At 40.5% G+C, this 27,994-nt stretch overlaps 2 protein-coding genes across 2 annotated transcripts; both read right to left on the bottom strand.

Annotated features, from left to right (window-relative positions):
• On the bottom strand, nucleotides 1-18,024 carry LOC122655940 (BRCA1-associated RING domain protein 1). Its single transcript, XM_043850333.1, has 6 exons — nucleotides 17,739-18,024; nucleotides 1,377-1,468; nucleotides 1,200-1,278; nucleotides 716-810; nucleotides 533-628; nucleotides 1-455 (listed from the first exon to the last, which is right to left on the bottom strand). Exons 1-6 carry the CDS (start codon nucleotides 17,905-17,907, stop codon nucleotides 390-392), a joined length of 597 nt encoding a protein of 198 aa, XP_043706268.1. The 5' UTR covers nucleotides 17,908-18,024; the 3' UTR covers nucleotides 1-389.
• Nucleotides 18,025-25,880: 7,856 nt separating this feature from the next.
• On the bottom strand, nucleotides 25,881-27,027 carry LOC122653949 (zinc finger protein ZAT5-like). The gene has a single exon (XM_043847914.1). It carries the CDS (start codon nucleotides 26,971-26,973, stop codon nucleotides 25,951-25,953), a length of 1,023 nt encoding a protein of 340 aa, XP_043703849.1. The 5' UTR covers nucleotides 26,974-27,027; the 3' UTR covers nucleotides 25,881-25,950.
• Nucleotides 27,028-27,994: the final 967 nt, after the last annotated feature.

Here is a 27,994-nt window from a genome sequence, read left to right as displayed (position 1 = left end):
AAGAATAAGAGATCTTTCTCGATCAATCCCTTTGCCCCTAATTCTTCGAGAATCAGATCACAAGGTGATTCGAAACAAGTCATTCATATAAATAACATCAGAATCTTCAGATATTCTATTTGTAGAAAAAAAATTGGTTCCACAAAAACAAGATAAAGAAAACTGGCCATATTTTATCTTCACAAAAAACAAGAAAAAGAAAACTGGCTGTATTCATCATGAAACTAACTGGTTCTTTCCCTCAGCCAAAGCCAATCAACCTGCTAGGTTGAAGGTGTATCTATAACACAATTCTAATGCTTCCTTTAAAGACCAACCAAAGCTCTAGCCTCGAGCCACCTGATTTGATCTTTCTGGAACAAATCGAAGTCTATCTACATGTAACAGCATTAATTTGCTGCAGCCTCTAAAATTCTCCTTGCTTGAGTCTCTAGATCAGAGAGCTCACTGGGGATCTGTCAAGATTCTCAATTAGAAAATTCAACAATAACTAGGAAAAGAAACAACATACTAAAGATACATCTACACCAACCTTCCCATAGATGTTTGCTTTTGTAGGAGAAGCCCCAGAATTCAGCAATAGTTGAATAACATCCACATGTTCACCTCTCGCGGCATGATGAAGAGGCTATATTTGCAGCTAAATAAGAAATTATGATGAAGAAAAACCAAGAGTATTTAGAAAAGAGTTGTCTCAAGTCCAGGATCCACTCACAGTATCACCCTCTACATCAACTGTATCTAGCATTCGCTTTGCATAGTCTGTGTTGTTAGCAAAGTTGATTAAAAGTCGGACAATTTCTGTATATCCTGTAAACACCCATTGTTAAAGATCAACATTAATGAATCCAAAAGGAAGGGAAGTTTTGAAGTGGGAGAGGCAGTTAAGTAGTCCCAATGGCCTCCCCACCACCATCCCACCCCCCAAAAGAAGGGATTAAAATCCTCTGCAGTGTGGGCATCTTGCGGTGCACTGCAGTACGGACCTGAGAACTTGACACGTGGAAGAAGCTTCATCCAACGGTGCGAGCTCGATGCAAGGCAGTTTTTTTTTTCTCGAGCTCAGCACCATTGGATGTCAAAACTTCCATGTGTCGAGCTCTCATGCCCACACTCAGTGCACTGCAAGATTAGGGCCCTGGAGAGGATTTTTTTTCCCAAAAGAAGGGGCTTAAAAAAATGTAACTCTAACATCATACCCCCAGCACAGGCATCATGAAGAGGAATTGCTCCATCCTCATCCTTGGTTTCCATGTTAGCTCCTCTTTCTAACAATAACTAAAAAGAAGTATATGGTCCTTGGTCATTCTTAGTCACCAAAAATAAAACAAAATAAAAAAAAAGACAGAAAGAGAGACTTGCAAATTAGTGGAAACCTGGACACAAGGCAGATGGCCGTAAAGACAGGCCAAATGGAGAGCTGAATCTCCATCTTCCACTGGTTCATCAATGCTGCCACTCAAATTATCTGTAATTTATTTCCCAAAAAAAAAAAACAAAAAAACAAAAACATTAACTAATTGCAAGCAGTGTCAAATGTTTTAAAATTTGGTAATCTCTTAAAATACATTCAGGCAAATGGAGAATAAATTTCATGAAACAGTTTGGCATACATTAAATTTGGAAAAACTTTACTGTGGGATCACTATCAAGTACTCCAGCATCACAGTAATTCCAAATTATTTTTAGGGAACATCAAAGAACTTCATAGGTCCTTTCTTTTGTAGTACTACTTTTTTTGGCTTCCTCTGTGGAAAAAGAAAAGACTTAAGACAATAAATTTAAAAGGAAGACCTAGTACCAACACTGTTGGGTAATTCTCAGATCTACACAGAATCTGTGTCACTCCTTAATTGGATAAATTATGCCAAGACATTGGCTGATGTAGGCATCCAAGAGAAACAGATGTTCAAAGAGGACACCAGCAAGCATATCTCTCTAATTAGATAAGCAGGTTCGCATTATAATTCTCTTCAAGAAGAAAACCTTGTGATCAACATGGTTTCTCATTTTTCAACCAAAAAAAACCCCCCTCGGGACATCAAGAATTGCCACAAGCTTTTGAGACCAATAGATGAATTTTGTCCTCATCCTAACTCACTGACCAACAAGAATAGGATGTACATAGAACAAGATTAGAGAAGCTGTGTTTTCTATAATTGGATATAAGTAACTGAAGAGTTTGTCTCCCAGTGAACATCAATGCATAAAGAATGTAATGACTGCATCATCAAGGTTGAAAGATGATTGTTGAAAGCACCAAGAGTGCTAGTATCTGAAAGGCACTAAATACAGTGGCTTGAAACTTTGCAAGCTAAACAATCCAGCCTCACTTTCAACTGGACTGGTATCTGATATGTAAAACCAATTACATATTAATATAGTAGAGTACGTTAACTCCTATTTACATGTATGCATATTAAATCCATGCCACATTAATCTTAGATAGATACAAACATCAGGTCAAGACTGAGATGCCACAGATACTAAGGCACAAATTGGGCACAAATTGGGCTTGTTCTCAGCAAACATTCCTGGTTATCCCAATATGGAACCACCATCACCATAACATTGGGAACATTTTATCATATCCTAGAAAAAATCCAAAGAGTACCTGACGACCAAAGTGCAGAACAAGAGCAAGAGTGGGAGAGTGCCAAAGCAAAGTAAATTCCTAGTTTGAGGGAGGCCTTAAAAGTACAAAAGTATGCTTTTAGTATGAATTTTAGGCCCCATCAAACAATAAAAGCACACATGCATGTGTACTATGGGTTTTAAGCCTCATCAAACAAGAAACTAAAGGACGGATAACAATAGAAGCACCTCAACCCCTCCCCCCTTTTTTGTTGGCAAATGTTACAGAAAGAGTGTTTTTCGAGTAAATATGGTGGACATAGTTAAAGATATGTATAAAGGGTGCAGTGACTAGCGTAAGAACTGTGGAGGGGGGGGGGGAGGTAGTGAATTCCCAAGTGCAATTGGATTACATCAAGGATCAGCTCTAAGCCCGTATTTGGTTGCACTAACCATAGATGAGCTAACTAAATACATTCAAGATCAAATCCCTTGGTAAATGCTTTTTGCTGATGATTGTTTTGGTGGATGAAACAAAGGTGTTAAGGATTGACTAGACAGCTCATGTGTCTAAGTTCGTTGTATGTTAGGAGGATAAGAGTGCTGACTCTTACCTTACCTATCATACCATATATTTAATCATTTTTATCTCTATAAATAAAGCATGGCCTTTGTCTATCTTGACAAGCCAATCTATTCTCTCAACCCTTTCTCTCAACTTGGTATCAGAGATCAAAACCCTAGAAAAAGGGCTTTTTATTTTCTTGCACTGCCAGCCTTCGAGGTTCTGGCCTCTCATGTCAAACACGGTTGACTGAACAAGCGCCAACGCATGTTGCACCACGTGTGACTCTGACCACCGCTGACCGGTGCTTCTCGCACCACCACCATTACTGCTATGGCGCCGCCCATCGTTCGTTGCTGTCAATCACCGCCAGGCCTGTTCGGCCCTCCCGATGGCTTCGCCGGTGATCTCTGCCCTCTCGGCTGGCTGTTAGGCCCCTCACCGCAAGGCCCCAAGCTCCTACCGCCATCACCACAATGCCGCAAGGCTCATCATCCATAGTTCAAAAACTCGCAAGATCTCGGCGAGTTTCTCGGTTTTTTGAGAAACTGAGACGGAGATGGAATACGATATTAAAAAGTACAAGATCTCGGGTTGACCCATAAAATGACCCATCTATCAGTTTATTTACTTACCTAACTCGACATATCTCGGCGAGATCTCGGATCTCGGGTTGACCCATAAAATGACCCATCTACCAGTTTATTTACTTACAATCATAGGCTCAGGATGACGACATGAGTATGAACACCATACTTGCGAGTTTTAGAAACATGAGTATAGTAACTACTAGTGAGCGACAATCGTGGCATTCATCTCAACCTCATCATGACTATGATTATGGCCAGGAGAGCACCGGTTCTGAATATAGTGGCTATGGTCAGTTTGGGCAGTCAACACATGAGTTTGACAATCAAAGCATTGGGTCTGGTTTTGGGCCCATATTCCCAGTCTCAAACCAGCCATACCCATACATGCCTCAATATGACAGTAGCAGTGGATCTCACGCCTCAGACCAACCACCTCGCCTCTTCTATACCCTAGGATAGGGGGGTTGGAATATGTTGATGACAACACTTATATGAGTGTTGTGGCAAACTATGTGCAAAACTACAACAACACTATGACATGGGAATTCTATGTGGATATGGTTAGGACTGAATACATTAACATATCACATTTTATGTAACATTTGTTTAAAGATTGATGTATTGTACACTTTTAACATTTCTAATGCTTATTTAAGTTTTTTACATTAATTGAATGTTTTGATTGCCTTCGATTACTAAACTATGTTTAGAGTAGGCTTCGAGTCGGAAAAAAAAATGCACCAACTCAGCGAGATCTCGACTCGACTCGGTTTTTCCAAGGGTCGAGTTGGTACCGAGTTCCAAGTTCCGAGTTCTCGAACCATGCCATCATCATTGTGAGCCCCTAGGCTGTCCGCCCTCTTGTCATGAGCCCCTAAGCCTTTCGCCCTCTTGCCACGAGCCACGAGCCCCTCGCCTAGGTCACCTTGCTTTCCACATAGGGCCCCAGCCCCTTGTCATTTCTACCAAAGGCCATCTAGGCCTCCCGCAGTCCCTACCACTTTTGCTGCTGGCCCGACAGGCCCTCATGGCCACTACCGCTACTCGTCTAAGCCCCCTTGGCTCCTCCCGTCACTATCCAGGGCTTTTCCAGCCCCTGCCAATGGCCTCTCCACCCTCCTCATTGGTTACTGCCACTGTGCCACATACTCCTAGGCCCCCTGCCATCATATTGCTTGCTGCCGGTATTTTTTCTTGGTGTATTTCTTGCTGCTGCCAGTCAATGCACCTCCTGTGAATGATTATCTTTGTTTACATTATTACCTCGTCTTATGGAGGAAAGTAGTGCTACCTCTACAGGAGGAGTTGAGGGTAGTATGGTGGGTCATCTTGGAACCCCTGGCCATAACCCTACTCTTCAAATAGGTCCTACTAAACTGAATGGAACCAACTAACTTACTTGGTCCCAGGTGTGCCTTCTCACCATCCGGGGGAATAATCTCTCGGGATATTTGACAGGTGATACCCCTAAACCGACTGATTATACTACTGCAAACACCTGGTTAGCTAATGATGCACTGGTGATGTCCTTTTTATTGAAATCCGTGGAGGCTACTATCAGCCCAAGCTTTGTTCTGATGAATTCAGCCAAGGAACTTTGGCATGCGGTTAGGGAAACCTATGCCCAGTCTGGTAATTATGCACAGATCTATGAACTTCGTCAGCGAGTCCGTGAGACAACTCAAAAGGAGTTGTCACTCCCTACCTACTACTCTACTCTTAACAATCTATGACAACAATTGGAGTTTTATCACCCCGTTTCCATGCCTTGTACTGCCGATGCCAGTACCTTTCAAAAGGAGCGTGAAATGGAAAAGGTGTATGATTTTCTCATTGGATTGAACTCGAAGTATGATCAAATCCGTGTTCAAGTTCTTGGTCATGACAAGTTTCCTAATTTGCTTGAAGCCAACAATTTGGTTCAACATGAGGAGCGTCGCCGCTCAGTTATGATGCCTTCTATGGCACCTCCTAGATCGGCTCTGGTTACTACTCAGACAGATCTGACTAAACCGGCTGAGCCAGTGCAATGGTAGAATATCGAGCTATGGCAGAAGGTGTCTATGAGCTCATCTGGCTTAAGGCGTTACTTGAAGATTTGAGGATAAAATCACAAGAACCGATGTGGCTCTACTGTGATAATAAGGCCACAATCAGCATAGCCCACACCCAGTTCAGCATGACCGGGCCAAGCATATTGAGATTGACAGACACTTCATCAAGGAGAAACTGAAACAAGGCTCAATTTGCATTACTTTTATCACTTCGAAAAATCAGCCGGCTGATGTATTCACCAAGGGTTTGACTTCTAAGACATTCCATCTGGTTGTTTTCAAGTTGGGCATGAGTGATACCTATGCACCAACTTGAAGGGGAGTGTTAAGGATTGACTAGACAGTTCATGTGTCTAGGTTCATTTTATGTTAGGAGGATAAGAGTGCTGACTCATACCTTACCTATCATATCATTTATGTAATCATTTTTATCTCTATAAATAAAGCATGATCTCTGTCTATCTTGACAAGCCAGTCTATTCTCTCAACTGTAGGTAATGTAATACTGAATTTAAATGATCAAAACAATAGCCAAACAAGATCTTTTCACAGAGAAAAAATACCAGAATTGGAGAGAGTATCAATAACACAAAATCAGATGGTAGGTTTCGGTTGAAATTAGGGTCAAGTGTAACAAAATAGAGGGGAATGTTCGATGAAAATCTAAACCTAATCAGATGGCCCGATCGGTAATTAGGGCTAAGTCCTAGTAGCAGTAGGACTAGGGGCAAAATAGTAATTATTCAGACCTCCCCTGTACTATACCATAAATACAACCCACACCCCTATGATGTCCAAAGATTACTCAGATTTCCCCTAATTTGAAAAACTTGTTAACATCAACCCCAATCCGTTAGCAATGCACTGTTAAGTGGTGACATCACATGGACCTAAAATTGTAATTGACCAAATTACCCTTACATGTAGGATGAACTTACTTTTCTACCCTTCTACACAAAAACCCCAAATTTGAAAAACTTGTTAACATCAACCCCACTCCGTTAGACTCCCTGCTCGACCTTGTACTATGTTTACATCATTGATCCTCTGAGGAACTACAAGCTCACTGACGACCAGCAAAACCATGACCTGTGAATCATACTGAAGGTAAGTTTTCCCCCTTCTCTATATTCTCTCCTTCTCATCTACTTGCGATTACTCACTTCTCGGGTTTAGATATTTGAATAGGAATGAATCCTCCCAACGAGTCCATGTAAGCATATGATGAATGCATTCATACACAGAATAAGAACTATGTCTTCGCCCATTTTTCTTGATAGATATCCTGATTATATTTGGAATGTCACCTGAATTAAACTTGCGATTACTCACTTCTAGGGTTTAGACATTTTTCTTAATAGTCCCCCCAAATGCATTCCATGTTCTTCGGAAATTTTGGCTACGATGTCATTAAGTGATCATCAGAATCAAATCCCACTTCATGTTCTCAGGGAGAGAAAAATAGAATCTAACTTGCCAGACATAGCTTTGTTTCTAGTGTTCACTTACAAGCTTCCACTTCATGCTCTCATAGTAACTGTTGTTCATCTGTGATTGTTGGCAACTATTAATGCAACTAAACATGAATAGTAAAGTACTAGAAACCTTCCACTTCAAGCTCTCATGCTCATCAAACGTTGAGTATCATCTTCATATGAGTTGCAGCTTTATCCATGGATGGAGTTGAAAGCCAAATAAGGAGGGGGTTTTATCTTCAACCATAATTCGAAAACTTGTCTCGACCAGGTCGAGATGGCTGAGATCGCGGTGAATTTGTACTTTTTTTTTTTTTTTTGGTTTTGGTGGACAAATGGCCCCAATTGGCTCCGAAATTTTAAGGGAAGCTTGTTTTAGGCTTAATAATCATACTTAAATCTACCAATGGTAAAAACAACGCACCCAATTTGGTGTTTTGAATTTACACCCTTGATTGGCTGCAAACGTTTAACCCTTAATGTAATATTGCCTATTCTACACATTGTTTGAGTGATATGAGACAATATTGGCAAGTAAAACAAGTAAATTATGCAATAATTGATGAAGAGACATAATATTGAATAAGTATTTAACAGTTAAAGACTTTAAGTTTTTACCACAAACTACAAAGTACAGTGAAGTATGAAAGATCCATATTATATCAACACACAACCCAAGTATAGTGAACAATGCATAAGTCATAGATACCCTACTACCCTAGTCTTCCATGTCCCAACCATAGTACTAAAACTCGTTTTGTCTCGGTCGAGATTTCGAGAATTTCGAGTATCTCGATCGAGTCGAAACGAAATGCAACATCGAATTGAAAAATGCAATATTTCGAATATTTTGGAAATTTTGGTGAAATTTCGTAAATCTCGGTCATTTTTGGCATTTTACACCCACAGAAAAAATACCATATTTCAACGAAATTTCGGTATCTCAGAAATTTTGGTCAGACCGAAACACCGAAACGAAACGAGATTTAGTACTATGGTCCCAACTCCCAACAATACAATACCATGAGTATGTGACTGATATGAACTATGACGTGCTAGATCAAGTCCACTCAATTGATCTCTTCGTAGTGATGTGGCAACCGGTAGTGTATCCTAGTAGTATTGAGTGATGATGTGGCAAAAAATCAAGAACCAAGGTTTTCCCCCCTTCTCTAGCTCTAAACTTCCTTCTCTGTCGAGTTGAAGGTGTGTAGACTTCAAGTTTCAAAGTCTGGGTCAAGAACCAAGGTTTTTCTCCTTCTCTAGGCAAAAAAGCCCCTTCTCTATCGAGATTCTTCGAAATTTCAAAGTTTGTCTCGAGTTAGTGCTTTATTATAGTGTGCAATGTATCGGTTTTCCGAACTTTGGGCGAGATAGTACAAAGTACCAAAATCTCACCAAAATTTCGGTCAACATATTCAAGTTAGTGCATGTTTTTGTCTCGGATATGAACTCGTCACGAGGCTCGAGATTCTCGAGTTTTTTGAAATCTCAACGAGATTTCAGCAAGATTTAGTACTATGTCTTCAACTGCTTTATCCATGGATGGAGCTTCATCAAAATCAAATCCCACTATGGAGGGGGTTCTAGCTAAGATGACTTACTATTGCAAATTCATCATATCTGATACATGCTTCATCATATAGGAACTAATTTTTGCTGCATTGTTAACCATTTCAGGCTGCCCTACAAGAACTATATAAACAATGGATGTGTACACCATTGATTACCATTGGTATGGGCATGTGGAACAGAAATTGGAAGATCCAAACAAGTATGGGTACCTGGACATGGTATATGATATCTACAATACAGTACTCAACCATATCCATAAAGGAAGAACTATGAGATTCTCAGTTAAATTTGTATTCCCTGGTGAGATTGATGAGATGGAGGTGAGGTCTGATGCTGTTGTGATGAAACTGTTTTCTATTCATGATCAAGTAAAAGGTCATCAAACTCTATGCGTATGATGTTCCGGTAAGCAAGGTTCAAAATCTCGCGATATTTCGCCAAATTTTGTATATCTCGAGCTGTCCGAGATACGATACCAATCCGAAACGGAAAAATACCATATTTCGACGATATCTCGTGAGATATTGACGAAATATCGTGGACTCACGATATATCACGAGATATCGAAAAAGTCACTAAAAGTGTCACGTGCAATATTTTGGAAATTTTGGTCATCTCGTTTCGGAAATTTCAGAAATCTCGGTAATTTCGGTAATCTCTGTATTTTTGGCATTTTACACCCACAGAAAAATACCATATTTCGACGAAATTTCGGTATCTCGGAAATTTCGGTCAGACTGAAACACCGAAACGAAACGAGATTTAGTACCATGCCGGTAAGTGATCACCTCTCACCACTATTTATACCATCAATGGCCTCCCGAGTTCAGTGGTTGGTAGATATAATCAACCAAGTAGGCAAGATGGTAAATGGGATTTGGTTGTAGTGTTGAGAGTGCTGTTGAAGTTAGTAAGAGTGCTAGTAATGTAGTCCTAGATAGGTAGGAGACCTACTAGGAGCCAAACAACAGGATCAAATAACAAAAGGGGCTGCTGGTTCAAATGGACAGCCCTAGGATTTAGGTCAATTCCTAGAGTTAGGGTTGGATATTGGGAAAGGGGTTTATAGGGAATTAATGGGCAGGTCTAGGGGGTCAATATGGTATAAAAATAATAGGATTTGGGAAGGTTTTAAAATTCTGCAGTTCTGGACAGAATTGTGTAGCAGGTTTTGGGTTTTAATGGAGTGAAGGAATGGAGGGGATAACGTGGAGACTAAGGGCTAGGGTTAAGGTCGAATGTGGGGATTGGTGTGGGGAATATAAGCTGGAAGTAGGGTTCGAAAGTGATGGCTAAAACCGGAGTTATGGGAAGGATTATAGAAGAAGGTTTAAAATAAGAAAACTGGTTCAAACTCACTGTATTGCAGGACAATGGCAGCAGCTTGATGATTTGAAAGAGCCTCCCGATCTTCACAATGCAAGGAGTCGCAGGAGTCCACCTACCCTTTACCACCTTGAGATCCACAAGGATATACACTCACAAAGAGCAGCAGCAATGGCAGCAATCATAAAGCTAATTTTTATTAATCAAATTCGTATTCAATGCTGGCCTCCCTTACAAACTTATATAGAAGACTCAAAAATAGACTTAGACACTAAAAAAGAATGGCCTAACCCAATCCTAAACCTATTAGGCAACTTAAACTAACTAGGAAACTAAAATACTAAAAGAAATAGACAAAAAACATGGCTGGACTTAGAGTCCTAATCCAGCCCAACTTACATCACATGACCACTTAACCAGGTCACATGATCACTTAAATTGAACCAATTGGATGCAACCAATTTGAACCGGTTCAATTAAAAAACCATAAAAATAAACTAAGTATTGGGCTAATCCCGTATGCAACCTATATACCCATATTTTAGGCCCATAAAAGTAACCTATTACATTAAAAACCCATGGGATCAAAGGCCCAGCATATATGTAACCCAACCCTAGACTTATTCCTAATAAAAGAAGCCCAGTTGGTGATAAATCTGCATCAACTCTCCCTAGCTTGAAAAAATTCGTCCTCGAATTTTGCAGTGATGAGGGGGAAACAACTTGTGAGTAACAGCTTTAACCATTCCTAAACAAAATTCTAGTGAGGCAGGGACATTAAGAATAAAATCTTCAAGGCGTGGAGCTTTCTCTTCGAAGAACCATATTGGCATAACAAACTCTATGTGTTCCTTTTCTAAATCAACAGCAACTGTGAATGTCCTGTCCATAAAGGCTTCAGTGTTAGTAACCTTCTCATCTAATGCTTGAGACACACGCTCCACCTCTTCAAGAACAACATCTTGAAGGTCATTGTTCTCCTGTGGAATCACCTCTTCATTTCCTGTTGTATTAGCACAAGGACTTAGGCTCTCTTGAATGAAACCCTTTTGGAGCAGCTCTCCGACATGCTTCTTGAGTTCATCATGCTCTGTAGGATTCATTCTGTAGGCTGGCAGATTTGGTAAAGTAGAACCAGGCACCAAATCAATTACATGCTGAATATTTCTCAGTGGGAGTAACTCGTTTGGCAGCTCCTTTGACACTACATCAGAAAAATCATGCAATAACTCCTTGATGGGCTGTGCTAACTTGACCTCAGGCTGGGAAGCAACTTGTCGTGTAACCACGTCTAGGATTAGACCTGAATCATGGCTGGTCTACTCAAAGTCCTTCTGTGGTACAGCTAAGACTTTACTCTCACAATCTGTCCCCTTCTGGTTGGTGCGCATAATTTGTCGTTTGCGCATCTCGGAAGGTAGATTAAGAGGATTTAGAATGATCTGTTGTCCCTTGTGTTGAAACACACACTGATTTTTTCTTCCATAAATAACAACATCGTTGTCATATAACCAGGGTCTTCCCAATAACACATCAGTCATTTGCATTGGGATGATATCGCACCAAACCTCTTCAGCATAGCGTTGGAGTTGTAAAGGAACATAACACCTTTCATTTACCTCTAATTTGTTGCCATTCAGCAGAGTAACCTTGTAAGGTAGAGGATGTTTTTCACGATTCAGATTGGCCTTCTGCACATATCTTTCAGAAACCACATTAACACAACTGCCACTATCAACAATAATCTGAGCAGTGCGTTCTCCAGCCTTCATACGAGTATAGAATATGCAGCTACGTCGCCAATCTTCACCTTCAGTTTCAACCATCAATATACGTGCTACAACATGCACTCCTCGGGTATCTTCATAATCTTCACCCAAATCTTCATAGTAATCAGCCCCATCATCACTATCATATGACGGTAGGGCAAATAAACCTTGTTCATCTGGTGGAGGTGGCAGAACTGGAATGCCATATACATCCATGGCTTTGATACCAATTAATGTAGCCCTAGATAAGTAGGAGACCTACTAGGAGCCAAACAACAGGATCAAATAACAAAAGGGGCTGCTGGTTCAAATGGACAGCCCTAGGATTTAGGTCAATTCCTAGGGTTAGGGTTAGATATTGGGAAAGGGGTTTATAGGGTATTAATGGGCAGGTCTAGGGGGTCAATATGATATAAAAATAATAGGATTTGGGAAGGTTTTAACATTCTGCAGTTCTGGACATAATTGTGTTGCAGGTTTTGGGTTTTAATGGAGTGAAGGAATGGAGGGGATAACGTGGAGACTAAGGGCTAGGGTTAAGGTCGAATGTGGGGATTGGTGTGGGGAATATAAGCTGGAAGTAGGGTTCGAAAGTGATGGCTAAAACTGGAGTTATGGGGGAGTCCTAGTGGAGGTAGGAGTGCAGGTTTAATGGAGAATTAGGGTTTGATGGATGGAGGGGATTGTGGATTAGGTCTAAGGGAAGATGAAGGATTGTAGAAGAAGGTTTAAAATAAGAAAACTGGTTCAAACTCATTGTATTGCAGGACAATGGCAGCAGCTTGATGATTTGAAAGAGCCTCCCGATCTTCACAATGCAAGGAGTCGCAGGAGTCCACCTACCCTTTACCACCTTGAGATCCACAAGGATATACACTCACAAAGAGCAGCAGCAATGACAGCAAGCATAAAGATAATTTTTATTAATCAAATTCGTATTTAATACTGGCCTCCCTTACAAACTTATATAGAAGACTCAAAAATAGACTTAGACACTAAAAAGGAATGGCCTAACCCAATCCTAAACCTATTAGACAACTTAAACTAACTAGGAAACTAAAATACTAAAAGAAATAGACTCAAAACATGGCTGGACTTATAGAGTCCTAATCCAGCCCAACTTACATCACATGACCACTTAACCAGGTCACATGATCACTTAAATTGAACCAATTGGATGCAATCAATTTGAACCGGTTCAATTAAAAAAACATAAAAATAAACTAAGTATTGGGCTAATCCCGTTTGCAACCTATATACCCATATTTTAGGCCCATAAAAGTGACCTATTACATTAAAAACCCATGGGATCAAAGGCCCAACATGTATGTAACCCAACCCTAGACTTATTCCTAATAAAAGAAGCCCAGTTTGGTGATAAATCTGCATCAGCTAGGCCTAATAGGGGTGCAACAAAAACCTGTTAGGAGAGGTGGTGCTACTGGTAGTAATAGCGGTATTGTCACTGTAAGGGCTGCCAGTTGGAGTGCTGCCACTGCAGGTGGAAGTACTAGAAGTTTAGATGATGTAAGAGCTACCAGTAGGAGGGCTGCAACTACTGGGGGAAGTAGTAGGACTCTAGGTGTTGTAAGGGCTACCAGTATGAGTGCTGCAACTGCTGGGGGGAAGTAGTAGGACTTCAGAGGATGTGAGGGCAGCTAGCAGAAGTGCTCTTGATGTTGATGAAGCTTTTCCATTTTTTGACTCATCTATTTCCACTAAAATAAGCTTAATTAGGTGATCTAACTGCATCAACAGGGATAAATGAGAAGTTAAAATTATGGAGATCAACCTAAGAATCAAAAATTTTTTGGGAAAATTACACTGCCACCCCCTGAGGTTTATACTAAGTACAGAGCGACCCCCTGTGTTTCTAAATTATACAGCCGCATCCCTTGAGTGGACGGTGTTAAATAATACAATGTAAAATGCCAACTTTGCCCTCTTCTAATATCCTGTTAAATAATACTCAATGGGAAATGCCAACTTTACCCTCTGGAATAGTGGAAGAGAAGGAACCCAAGAACAGTGACGAAGAGAGTCACAGTTGAATGCGATAAAAAGCCCGTGAGGGTGCAAAGGAATCGCGTCGGAATCCGACAGGGGAGCAAAGGCACAGTTGATGAGAAGGCAGCTAGGGCATTGGGAGTGAAGAAGGAATCGGTGAATGTAACTGTAAAGGTGGTGGAGATTATGGGGGAGCTTGGGGATCTTGCGGTAGCTGATCATCATGGACAAAAAGAAGAGGAGGAGAATCATGGAGGATCGATGACATTAAGAGCTGGGAGTAAAAAGCATTGTGGAGGTTCCAAGTTTAGAAGGGGAAGGGGAAGGGGTCGAGGTCGGGGGTTATGCCATGGAGGAAACACCAGAGACGGTGGTCAAATGTGGATAAAGAAGGGGGAGACCTCCGATGACAATGGGATTCAAAACGCTAAATCCAAATACAAAACCGTGTGTTTTGGAGAAGAGAGGTAGGTATAATGGAAGTTCAAATTCATTATCTTCAAACTTGACTGCTCTTGATCGATTAAAAAAAAAACCACTTGATTGCTTACTGGACTCCAATTCCAATATGAAAGGATTGAGTGAGATAAAGGTGTCAATCAGTCATTTAGTTCAGTTTCGATCGGGTTGAATTAGTTTTGGTTTCTCACTGGGTCAATTTGAAACTTAATCTTTAAGAAAGTTATAGGTTTTGGTTGGTTTTGGCTTCAATTTGAGCAATTTGAGAGACTGAGACGAGTCAAGCTTACCTCCAGATGTGGTTCAACAACTGAGTGAGAGAGAGAGAGAGACCAAGACCATATCCTTGTAACCCTTATACGACTCTTTACCACCTTGAAACATCATTGAAAGTTTTCGATTTTCTCAACTCCCTTCGATCAATCACTGCCAACGGCCTGCTTCCTCTCAGGCATTCCCCTTGATGATTTAGCGTGATCATGAGGTTATGTGTGTGTTTGTGAGTGAGAGAGAGAGAGAGAGAGAAAGGGGAAAGGCAAAGGTAATCGGTTGGTCACTAATCTCATCCAGATTCCATCCGGCATTTGGCGTAGCTGATCAATCATACTGATAAGCAGGTTGGTCGTCGTCTCCTTCATTGTCACAAGGAAAGAAGGAACAAAGAGCAGAAGAAGAAGTTGTTGTAACTGTGCCTGAAGGACCGCCATTTGGTCACAGTCCCTTTTCTTTTCAACCCCATCGAGCCAAACACCGGCGACTCCCTGTCGAGAGAAGAAGAGAAGCAAAGAGTGAAACTCAAGCCGCAATGACTCCCTGTCGCCTACCGCCGCAACTCCCATGGTTACTGCACCTCACCGCAATGACTCCCTGTCACCTGTGCTGCCGCCGTTGCACTCAAATGCGACCCCCTGGTCACTGCCTCCTATCGCCGATGCGCCCAAATGCAACCCCATTAGTCGTTGTGCTTTCTTGCTGCGGCCTCTCTGTTACAGATATGTTCAAGTAGCAGGGAAGGGGAAGGGGTTGTGAAGTTTGGGCTTCTCTAAGGGCAAAATGGTAAGCTCACACTCTATTAGGGGTATATTTGTCATTTTAAGGCATCAATGGCAAACACATCAGCAACTAATAGAATTGCTCTAACGGATGGGGGCTAAGTGTAACAAGTACCCTAAACTCAGGGGTGTCGGGTGTATATTTTCAAAACACAGGGGGTTGCTCTGTATTTTATACAAACTTTAGGGGGTGGCAGTGTAATTGTCCCTTTTTTAAGATAAGTTGAACAAAAACAGAGTATATGGTATGCAACTTTAATAACAATAAGACTAAAAGTGGGTGGTGAAAATTGATGATAGGGATAGAGGTAGGCTATAGTTTCTCATGCCCACTTAATGTAGTCCTAGATAGATGAAGGATCTACTAGGAGCCAAGTAACCAGGACCTTCCAAACAGCTGGCCGATTGGGTAGGTTTGAGGTTTTTAGGTCAAAACTAGGGTTAAGTCTAGGGTAATGGATGTAATTCTTATATGGTAATGCTAGGCAGGTTTAGGGGAAGCTACCAGTGAAGGTTTGATGATGTTTGAGTGAGAAATTAAAAATCAGAAAATTAGGGTTTCTGGTTTTGGGGAAGATGAGAGTGATGGGTTTTAGGGTTTAGAGTGAGAATTTGGGCTAGGGCTTTAGGTAGAACGCTCTAGTGGTAGAGAGGAGCATTCGGCCAAGGTTGGGTGAGGTTTTAATGGTAGGATATAGCTGGATAGAATTTTTAGGGTTTTGAGGTTTTGTGGAGATGAGGGAACTAGGTTTGAAGTCTTAGGATGGGTCTGAAACTAAGGTCGAGTGGAGGGAGTGATCTAATGGAACTGTGGTTGTAATTTGGATGAAATTGGATGGAGGGATAGGACTGGACAGGATCTAGATGACCTAGGGTTTTAGTGGATCAATTGGGATGGGTGGGGGGTTTAGGTTAGAAAATTAGAAGAAGAATTTGAATGCTGAAACAGTAAATTACTTACTTGTAATTGAATATCTTCAATGACAACAACTTGAAGAAGATAGGGTCTCCCGATCTACAAGATGCAAGCAGATGAGAAGATCCTCCAGGTCTAAAAGACGCAAGGAGTCGATTGGAGGTCCACCAATCCTTTCACCTTGATATTACTCACAAGGCAACACTCTCAAAGGAGCAAGGCAGCAGCAGCAAAGGCAGCAAGCAAAAACAAAGTTTAATTTCTGAAATCTGAACTGTGGGGGAGCCTCCCACAATTTTATTAATTTATAATATGGCCTAAGGCCCAAATCCTATTAAAAATATGAATCACTCCCCTTCTTAAATCGTGGAGGGGGTAAGACACTTAATTTAAAAGCTAACAACTTAAATTATTCCCTAACAACCAATAGGATTAAATCCCCTAACAACCAATAGGAATAGATCAGTTAAATTGGACTAGGTCTGAACCGGTTCAATTTAAGTTTACAAATAGACTGGTAAATTAAGTATGGAATAAACTAAGACTGAAATAACTAAGTATGGAAATAAACTAAGGCTCCAGCACTCGGCCCTAATCTTAGGGCTGTTTCTTCTTCTTGCGGATGCTTGGATCTACATCACCACTGGATCTGTCTAGTGAGATAAATGTTCATTCTTCAAAATTAGATTGGCCTTGATGGAAATTCCACAGAGGAAGAGTGATGTAGTCATGATAATAAACATTTAATGCCCACTCCACTTCTCCCATTCACTCTTTCCAAAATGTTTCCAACGGCTAGTTCTCCCTTCCCAATTATATGTGTATGGATTGTGAAGTATAGAGAGGAAAAGAAGAATTGAGTACAATGTAACCTTTGTGGTGAGTGAGTCCCCATTGGAGTTTGTGGTACTCTTGTGATTGAGTGAGTTTCCAAGTGACCCTAGAGTTAAGCGGTCTTCTTTGACCCTTGAGTTAAGGCGGTCCAGAGTCCTGAGTCCTGACCTGGCCCTTGTTATCTTGCATTTTTTATTTATTTATTTTGACAATAAAACTCTTCTATATTTTCAAGTTTATTTTTTACCTACATCAAAGAGGTTCTTAGATAATAATATGAAATTTAGATTGAGGTTTTTATAATATGTAATCTAGGTTGAGTTCAACTGAATGGTGTTCCCTTTCCAATTCCAATACCTCAATTACAGATTAGCCAGAAACACGGTGGTTTGAGGAAGAAATTATATATGTCCAATAAAAAACTTTAATGTGATACTATGAATTAATGATTCAAAAGTATAACAAGGAACAACAAAAAATGAAATCAGACTCAAAGAGAGAGTTATCAAGAATTAAATAGAGGTAGTAAAGAAGTAGATTACCGAGAGCATGGCGAAGGGCATCGACGTCACCGAGTTGGGCTGCTTCAGCGATTGGTTGGAGATGGGGTAGCGTATCGGAGTCTAGTTCTACAAGACCATCTTCTTCGAAGAGTCCCTCCTCTTCGTTTTCGTCGTCCTCCATTCCATTGCGCCTACCTGGAACCGCCATTGCTTTTCCTCCTCACCCCTCACCCCTCACCCTCTCCAAGTATACCTAGTATATGCTTTGTTCACGAGCCACACACAAGCTTTGCGCTTTGTTCTCGCTGTCTCCGAATCCGAACTCGTAACTGCAACTCCAAAACCCCAAACCCTCCCCAATTCTAAAAGAAGAAATGGAAAGACTCAAGAAACCCACTAAAGCCAGAGATCTGAGTCGTCTGATACAAACACTTACAAGGAAGGGCCCGTGCCTAACCTGGGCCTGATTATGTTTTGGGCTTGGGTTTTTTTTCCCGGTCAGCAGCTAGCCCAGATCAGCTTGATGTGAGGCAAAGGTGTCGATTGATTCGGTTCTGATTTTTTTCGGATTGGTTTAGGATACAATATATGAATAAATCAAAATTGAATAATTTTCCCAACCTCATGAATCGATTCGATTTGGTTTTATTTCATTCTATTTGATAATTCGGTTTTTTACCATTTTTTTTTTTTTTTTTGATAATTCGGTTTACATTTGATTTAAATGGAAATAACCTACCAAACAAATAAAGTTACATGATTTTGATAATTCCATTTACATTTGGTTTAAATGGACATAACCTTCGTAAACATAATATTAGGAAGAAATTACTCTCATGTAGATAGAGTGAAGGTTCTAAAACTTGGAATCGGGAGCGGAATCGGTTACAGACTTACAGAGGATTTTGCTCCGAAACGGTTTGAATCGGTTCAGGAATCGGGAATCGACCGTTAATCGGTCCTTCAAGATGAATTTGGCCAATCCGAATCTAATTCAAGATGCAACGATTAGTAGCAGTGGAAATCGGGATCGGTGTTAGCCGATTCACCGATAAGATTCCCAATTTTAAAAACCTTGAATAGAGTCCCACAATATCAAATTAGGTACCTTTAAACCTTGTTTATACGACCAAATAAAGAAACCCATAGTAGATAATTTCATACAACTCAACGAAGACACATGATTGTACGTTTTAACATGGTTTAGATTCGGGTTGGTTTGATTTATACAATGTACATTTTATTTGATTCAATTTGATTGTTTTTATTCTAAAACTGAAATCATTGATTTTTTCTGATTCGGTCTGAGTTTGTTTTGGTTTAGGTTCTAAATTGATCCCCTTAATGTCAATAGTTTAAAGACGTAGAATTGGGATCCAGATCAGAATCAGCCCCAATTTGAATCATATTAGAATCAGTGAGAAATTGGCCAAAATTAACGAAACATGCCCTAAGGCCCCTAACCCTAGTTTTTGGAAGGGGAACCTAACCGGATTAGAAATAATCGGGATCAACCTCAGTCGATTCCAATCCGATCCTGATTTTAAGAACCCAAGACAGATCTGATCAGTTTGGATTGACCAATCTGGATCAGTCGTATAGGTCTGGATCGGCTCTGTTTTCATCAAAAAATTAGTTTTTTTTTTTTTTTTTTTTTTTTTTTTTTTCATTTTTACCTGTCTGTACTGATCCACCGATACCAATACGAATTAGTCGATCCGATACTGATTCCTCAAACCATGGTAGAAATCCACTTGTGTTTTTTTTTCTTGCATGAAGTAGTGGGATCATTTTTCAAACTAGACCGGTTTTCCAACCAAAAAGGGACCTGGTTCTGAATTTTGTCTAGTTTTAGTTTGATTGAAAAAATATTGGGGAAAAAGAACACTACTTGGTCGCGTGCAGCATGCGGCTCCTGTGCCTAGACACAGAGCCACACAAAGTGACCGCCACACTCCCATGGAAAGGCGAAAATCTTTGAGGCTAGGGCATGATGATCATTTTGCATGGCCTTGTGTCTAGGCACAGGAGCCACATGCTGCACACGAGATCACATAGCATTCTCTTTCCCTATTGGAAAATCAAACACAAAGCAGAAAGTAGAATTTTTTCTAGTTTATTAGGTATTCTGACTTTCATGAATATTTGCCGCATGATAGATTAGATAGGATTGAAATTCTATGAATAGATAGACTCTTAGGGTTTGCTCACATTTTAAGTTTCGACCAAAACAAAGTTGTCCAATGACAAAATAAGGATTTCAAAATTCAATTAAGAAATGAGCTTTTCTACGAAAATTGGACAGATTAAAATACAAGAAAATGCACAGATACATTTGAGGATATATCTTATATATTGATTTTGAGTCTAAACTTTATGTGTCGTCTTCACCAAAAAAAATAAAAATAAAAGTTTATGTGTGATTAATCTAGAGCATTTTGTTGCGTCAAGAAATCGTCGGGTGGTCCTTCGGGTGCCGCAACCTGCAAAAAGACGTCAGGGACAAGGGAGAACCGGTGTAGTTCTAGCCTAGGACTCTCCGATGCCTAAGTTAGATCTCTCTCAGCAATAGATGAATTACTGGCATTCAAGATGGGTTAATGGGGGGGAAAATACATGAGTATTTATAGTGCAGTATGGCGGTGTGGAGAGTCCAAGTAGCTAGTGATAGGCCTCCTTGGTAGTAGAGTCCATCACGTAGTAGATCATCTCCTCTTGGGAGGTTGAGTCTGGTTAGGGATGGTGTTCCCTCACAGATAGTCATGCGTGTTCCTCAAGTGTTGGATAAGATCTATGAGAGTCCTGCATGGGTAAGGTGCATCTCCTTTGGGATAAGATCCCTTCGCCGGTAGGATGATGTAAATCCGGGTGATGATGCCATCGCCAATTTGTGTAGTGACCTTGGCCCTTGAGTGACCAACTAGGTCTCTTCCTCATAAGTCTGGCGGATGAGCCTTGATGTAGTCGGGTCTAGATCGTCTTCTCTTCATGCCATGCCACGTGGCGCGTCGGGGTTGGCCCCAAGTATTTATGGTTTTATCACATTTCTTAAATCTTTGTTGTCTCAAAATTATTACATCACCTTTTCGCATGACAAATTTCATGCACATCGAGAGATGCTCTCTGAATTTATCGAATTAGAAAAAGTTATGACGGAGTGAAGAAAAAGAGTAGACTATTAAAAAACAGGATGAGAGAACACTGCCTGCGCCTCTAGAGCCTGCACTTGTGCTTGCCATTGGGAGCGCACACGCAAGCATCGACTTGAATGGGATTTCCGCTGTTCCATAGGGATAGGACAATTTTTTGTCTAGAGGCAGGAGCTACATTGGCCACACGACCAGAAAGCGTTATTTTTCCCTAAAAAACATCCATGGTAATTGTGTCTATTTGAAGGTTGGGCCATTATTGTATTATGCCTTGTAGCCTAATTTTTGTATGGTATAGGATTAAGCTAGGTCCCAAATTTAAAACTAGCACATGTCATAGATATGAAGGACTAGTACACCTTCCTTTATCCTAGCCTTAATCCATCTAAACTGTTAGGTCCACCAAATTATTCCAAATTAAACTTGCTTAGGAGCTGACTCTTATTAATTCCTCTCTATATATATAAGGTGTTAGCCATGGAGAGATTGAGGCCTTTTCATAGTTATCTATTTTGCTACATGATATGGTTAGATGGGTCCAAATTTTATGGATAAGTAGGTCTACAAATCTTTATGCGACAAGTTTCAGGTTGAATGGAATTTGCCAAATAGCAAAATAGGGCTTTGAAAATATCTAAGAAATGGGAGAATGTGCCCAATACTTATAATATATGTGCATGAACATACATAAGGAAGCATGTCAATACACACGGTAGACATATATTTCAACAATCTATAGCTGCATCTATATTCTATACCCAATATTAGGGGTGAAATAGGGCCGGGTTTGGCCTAGTTTTTTAAAACCCTAGCCCAGCCCTAAGTCCTCTTAACTCAACCCAAGCTCAACCTGGCCCTAAGTTGGGCTGAGGTATCTCAGCCCAGGCCCAGGCCCAAGCTTGTTGGGCTCAGCCCAGCCCAGCCCAGCCCTGCCTTGATTGACCCTGATTAGGCTGGGTTGGGCTGGATTGGCCTTGATTGACCCTGCTTTTTGCCAAGGGCTGAGTTGGCCCTGATTGACCTTGAAATTTAGTTGGACTTTGTTGGCTCTGACTTGCCCTGCTTTTTGCCATTTACGTCATCCTATGCATTCAAAAAATGAGACACATGTGATTGGGTATTGGTTTGTTTCATACTCAATTGACTATTAGACTTTTCATTAGGTTAAAAAATTTAGCCCAATCTTAAAAGTATAAATATTTTTGCTCAATAGATAAATTAGCCTTTTTTTCTGGGTAAATCAATAGATAATTAGATATTAAAAAAATTGCAAAATATAAACAATAAATTTTAAAGCATTACTTGACACAGGGTTGGATCGGGCGGGCTTAGGCCAAGGCCTTAACCCAGCCCAACCCGACCCTAACCCAGGGCATAAAAATTTCAACCCTAACCTGCTCTCAGGGTTGAAAAATCCAGTCCAGATCCTATTCGGGCTCAGGGCGCCAAGGCGGGCTCGGACAAAGACAAGGCCAAACTTACACCCCTACCCAGTATATTATTATCATTAGTAGGACTACAACTGAATTGTATGTTAAATAGAAGCAAATACAATTTATGGGCAGGAATAATTTTTGATACTTAACCTAACATTTTAACTTAATTTGGAAATTAATAGTACTTTAACTAGTGGAGTGATGAAGCTAGTCAAAGCCTTTGATGTAGGATGCAACCTGAGAACATCGGAAAAGCAATCAAAACCAAAAAAAGGAATAGCTAGGTGGAGACTGACTAGATCAGTCACCTTCAGCATTGACATTGATAGGGGCTGCAAGAACCCGAATTAGGATTGGATTAAGCTGAAGAATCAATTAAGGATGTCATGACATCATTGATCATCTAATCTCCACCGATAATCACGCACTAATCAGTGCGATACAAGGCACTAGTTAATTGTTCTCTCTTGATTTATACATGAAAAACGACTCTTAACGTGTGAGAAACTTTTCTATTGACCTGATCTTTTTCATCACTTAATCACACAAGTACCAAAATATGAATATAAAGAGTGGCCGGCAAACACCACTAGCTGTGGGCATCTCCACCCCAAAGGGTTGAGAAAGGTCTCAAGAAAATTTCAAAAGACTTGAAAGGTTAGTATTATAATTTTTCCCTAATTAGGACAAAAGAAGGAATAGGTTGATAATGAAGATAGGGATGGAAGCAAGTAAAAGTACTGTTATACCCCACTTAGTACTAGTAGTAATAGTAGTAGCTAGCAAGAAGACTCTTTGATGAGTCAATTAAGTAGGTGTGAGCAAATGTTGACATGTAGAGCCTTGTATAAGCAACAAGATATTGCTTCTTAAGCAATAATAATAAGGGATGAAGGCTGGCACGCGACTGCCTAATACACATCTTTCTTTCCTTGATCTCTCCTTATTTAATATGTGGGACTTTTGTATATTGTTCGCAATCCACCAAAACCCCTTCTTCCTCTCTTTAACGTGTATGATGCCCATATACACGGGCTGCTTGCCTATCTCTCTCCCTAATGATAACATGCACAAGGGCATCAATAGGGTCAATGACAACGTATGCAGGGACATCAACAAGATAGAATTTTGCAAACTACACCTAGCTGACAGGGATATTTTTTCCATAATAATAATAATAATAACTAGTAATAAACATTAAGAAGTACAAATTAACGGGCCCTTTTATTGATTGTTAAGTAATACTAATATTAATAATAACATGTTGAGAGGGAGTGTTAGGGAGGTTTAATTAAGACAAGGTAACCGAGAGTTAGCCCCTTTATGTGCCAATGTAAATGGCCCTCTGCCTCTCTTCCTCTCTTCCATTCATTTATGTATTTGGATATCTCACGCAAAGGGGCCGTGGCTTTACGAAAAAAACTCCAAAACGTGCACATAACAAACACTAGAAGAGCGTTTGGTAACCCCATACTCTTTATTATGATTTATGATTTTCTCTCTCTCTCTCTCTCTCTCTCTCTCTCTCTCTCTCTCTCACACACACACACACATCACCCCTCATTCTCTTACGGGACAAGTACAAAAACTATTTTACCAAGTAATACATACAGAAATAATCAGGTTTACTTTCCCTTCTCTTAAATAATACCTTATTAATGAAGGGGTAATATCACTTACTTTTTTATTAGACATCTAATATGGGTTTCTCACAACACCAGAATGGGAAACTGCACCAAAAAAAGTCTGAGAGTTGATTAAGGGATCCATATTTTGTGGGAGAAGAGAGAGTGTAAGTGTGAACTCCATGACTAATTTATGTGAGAGGGCGTGGAAGGAATTCACACTACGACATTAGAATCATATGCAAAAATTAATGATTACACTATTACACCTTCTTCGATTTGGTACTCCCTATGGGATCTTTGTCCCCTCCAGTTCCCTGCCCGGCCTAGTTCCCCAATGCCTGTAATAAGAGGGGGGAGGCGCAATGACCACCCTACCCCTGCCCGAACACTCTGCCCTGGTGGGGTTCACCTAGGGATGTAAATAGATAACCGAAATCTGAATCTGAATCCGCATCCATTTAGGGACATCCGTATTTGTTTAGAGATATCTAAAAAATAATCCGAATACTCCGATTAAAATCCGTTCGAAAAAATCTGAATACTTAATAATAAAAAATTAAATAAATAATGATTTTGAGGGTTTTTGAAGATTCAACAGGTTCTAGAATATGATGAAAAGTGAATCATGATCTAAGAGATATGGATTGAGAGTGAATTGTATCCGTTAGGGGGAGGAAGGTCCGAGTTACACAAGGCAGAGATGTAAACGGATGGTCGAAAATCCAAATCCGATCCGCATCCGAATCCATTTAGAGGTACCCGTATTAGGCCAGGGAATATCCGGCTCCGATCACATCCGATCCGTATCCGATCCAAATCCGATCCGTTTACATCCCTAGGTCTGCCCCCCTTATTATAGGCACTGGGGGAACTGGACTGGACAGGGAACTGGAGGAGATAATTTTCCACTCCCTGTGCTATAGTAGGTCTTGACGTAGGAAATTTATCCTCTCAAGTACGGTGCATTGCCTAGTGCACCACATTGAAGTGTATAACAATCCACCCAACACTTGAAAAGATAAAAAGACGCCACGACCCATGTTTTAACGGTTGAATTCTTAAGTGTGGTGCGCACTTGGGAGGATGAAAATCCCTTGAAGTAAGGTATGAAGTTGATCAGAGGGAGTGATTCATGATTCATAAATGCAAGATTCATGATTGATTAGGTGTGTGATGGGTAGACTGAACTAAAGTGAAGTGGAGTGCAAAAAGGGCGAGTGAAAAAAAAATAAAATAAAAAAATAAAAAAATAAAAAAAAAAAAAATAAGAGAAGAGGAAGAATTCCATGGCAAGTAATAAATAGATATTTGGATCCATTAGTGTGAAGGGCAGTTACAAACTCGCCATCCTAACCATTTATTCTTTGTCATTTAATGCTAACAGACGGAGAGAAAGCTTTTAGATTTCTTGTAAACCAAACAACAGAACCTAATCCACGAGACTTTTGGTGGTGGAAAGCCCAAACACCCCCACCTTCCCTCCCCTCCCCTCCCCTCCCCTCCTCTCCTCTCCTCTCCTTCTCGTTTCCCTTTCTTTCCTTTGCTTTGCATCTTTCTCTCTCTCTCTCTGAGTTGGAGTTGTGTATTACGCATCGCCCTCGCACTTAATAAAGAAAACAAACAAAACTAAGTATAATGGAAAGGAGGAAGAAAAACCAAGAAAAAAAAAAAAAAAAAAAGAAAGAAAGAGAGAAAGATGCTCCTTCACTCACTGACCTTTCGTGAATCAAAGCCCACCATGAAGTCATGAACACGAGCTACTTACTTGCCAACCACAAAGAATTCAATTTCCAAATATTTATATTTGATGAATAAAAATTAAACAATTAACAAAAGAATTCAAAGAATCGATATCATAAGTAATATGAATTATAATCAAAGAAGTTGATGGGGTGGGTATCTTGAATCATAAATCATGAAAAATAAAAATAAAAAAACAAAATGTGAAAAATGATCTTGGTAATGGTAATTGTAATTCACAGTGATGAACCAGGAGAGATCTCTTAATTTTCACTTCCAGCGTTTCTTTGGGACCCGCCTAGTAATGGCAATCTACCAAAGCAGAGGCAGAGAAGATGAGAGGAGGTGGTGGTGGTGGTTGTTGTTGTTGTTGTTGTTTGGAAGAGAAAGCGAATTTGGATTCACGGTGGTGGTGGTGGTGGTCTTCATCAGATGGCGCCGGAAGGTTGAGATCTAATTGAAACACATTTCTTGGCTTGTGGGTTTCTTCATTGTTGTTGTCCCGTAATTCAAAGGTACCTGAATTGTTAGTGGTAGTTGGTGCGGCAGCGCTTCTATGCCGTCTCATGTGACCCCCCAATGCTTGACCAGATGAGAATTCGGAGCCACATATAGAACACTCATGGACCTTTGATTTGTTATTACTGTACATAGCCCTGCTGCTGCTACTGCTATGGTTGGGCATTTGATGGAGAGAGAAGGAATGAGGGCTATTGGTTTTGAATTGGGCTTCATCTTCATCAGGAGACAAAGCCAAGAGTGATGCCGAAGCTTTCTTATTATTCTCTTTCTCTTCAACCATGGCCTTGGGTTTCTTGTGACTTGCTCTGTGCCCACCAAGTGCTTGAAATGAAGGGAAGCAACGATTGCAAGTCTTGCATTCATATACATAAAACCCTGCCTTACCAGCCATGGTTGTGGTTGCCTCAGTAAACCTTCGGCTACTAGATCTCTCCATGACACCACCACCACCACCGCCGCCGCCACTGGCGCCACCCTGTTCAATTTGTTTCAGATTTTCACGGCCATGACCCTGGGCAAGCAGAATTAGGCAATTCGCCATATCCTCTTCTTCCTCTGTACTCTCATCAGAAGTGAATAATTCTGTTGAGCTTGTGGTTGGGGAAGGGTAGTAATTATAGTCGTCTTCTCCTAGTCCTCCACCTCCAATTCCTGATCCTCCTCCTGCACTTGATGAGCTTGTAGAGTTATTGATTGTGAAGGCAAGAGGGGAAGGTAGCCTTTGCCGCTTGGTACGCTTGCCCTTGACAATATGGGTCTGGTCGTTGGACCCCAAGACTTCCTCTGGTGGTGCTTCCATGTTCACCACCAACCTTGAAGATGAATAGAGCTTAAGTTGCCGTTCTAGAAAGAAGCAGAGATTGGGAAAATAGAAGAAGAAACAGAGAGAAAGAGAGAAGGAGAGTGAGAAGAGGATGGAGGAAGCAAAGGTAGGAGAGTGGGGTTATTATATATAGTGAATATTGTTGTTTTATTAGTCAAAGAAAAGCCGTCCTCATGAACAGTAACCTCCTAAAATTTTCCTAGCGTTTCTAACCTTGGAAGTAAGTTATGTATAAAGGGTAGAGAGAAATAGGAACAATAATATAGAGAAGAATAGTCTAGAGAGAGCACCATAAATAGTGAAGTGTATAGGTGGAAAATAGAGAGAGAGAGAGAGAGAGAGAGAGAGGGGGGGAATGAATGAGTAGAGCAAAGTAGGGGGAGGAAGGGGGGGGGGGGGGGGAGGGGAACAGATATAACACAACATATAAGAGAGGAAGAGAAACAATATTGTAACTGAAAATAGGCAAATTTAGAGATTAACTTTGAACAGTTTGGCCACAGGTTGTTAAGGTTAAATCCGTTTCACACTCTCTTTCTCACACTTTGCCAACGCAGTCATGAAAATTAAAACTACCACCACAAACGCCATTGCATGTTAAAAGCATGCTCCCCTCACTCACTTATCTATCTTTTCCCCCTTTTTTTTTTTTTTTTTTTAATTATTTTCTTTTTTATATAAACCAAATGGGTCTGTTGGAATCAGCCTTTATGCGAAAGCAAGGGTATAGCTGCGTCCACATGACTCTCCCCAGACCCGATAGTGGCAGGAGCCTCGTGCATTGGATGAATTGAGAAATTGTAATATTTTTTTATTATTCTTGTCTTAATCTTAAAAGTTTATTGAAGTATATAAGAAAGAATTTCATTAAAAAAAATTAAGGGAGAGAACACTTTTCTAATGGGTAGACAGAGAGATGGGACAACGTGATCTGATGCTTCAGACAACAAAAATGGAATAAAACTCTTTTTACTAGACAGATTTTTATCCTCTCAAG

The sequence above is a fragment of the Telopea speciosissima genome, chromosome 3 (genome assembly GCF_018873765.1).
Source record: "Telopea speciosissima isolate NSW1024214 ecotype Mountain lineage chromosome 3, Tspe_v1, whole genome shotgun sequence".
NCBI lineage: Eukaryota > Viridiplantae > Streptophyta > Magnoliopsida > Proteales > Proteaceae > Telopea > Telopea speciosissima.
Note: the sequence above shows the minus strand (reverse complement) of the source record. Positions and strands in the feature narration are given on the sequence as shown.

Bases quoted from the DNA above. Each gene is read 5' to 3' on its own strand.
- LOC122655940 (XM_043850333.1), bottom strand. From the start codon at position 17,907: ATGGCGGTTCCAGGTAGGCGCAATGGAATGGAGGACGACGAAAACGAA. The intron at 1,469-17,738 runs GTAATCTACTTC...AATAAATTACAG, and splicing joins TGCCCTTCGCCATGCTCTCG to ATAATTTGAGTGGCAGCATT. The intron at 1,279-1,376 runs GTTTCCACTAAT...ACTTCTTTTTAG, and splicing joins GCCATCTGCCTTGTGTCCAG to TTATTGTTAGAAAGAGGAGC.
- LOC122653949 (XM_043847914.1), bottom strand. From the start codon at position 26,973: ATGGAAGCACCACCAGAGGAAGTCTTGGGGTCCAACGACCAGACCCAT.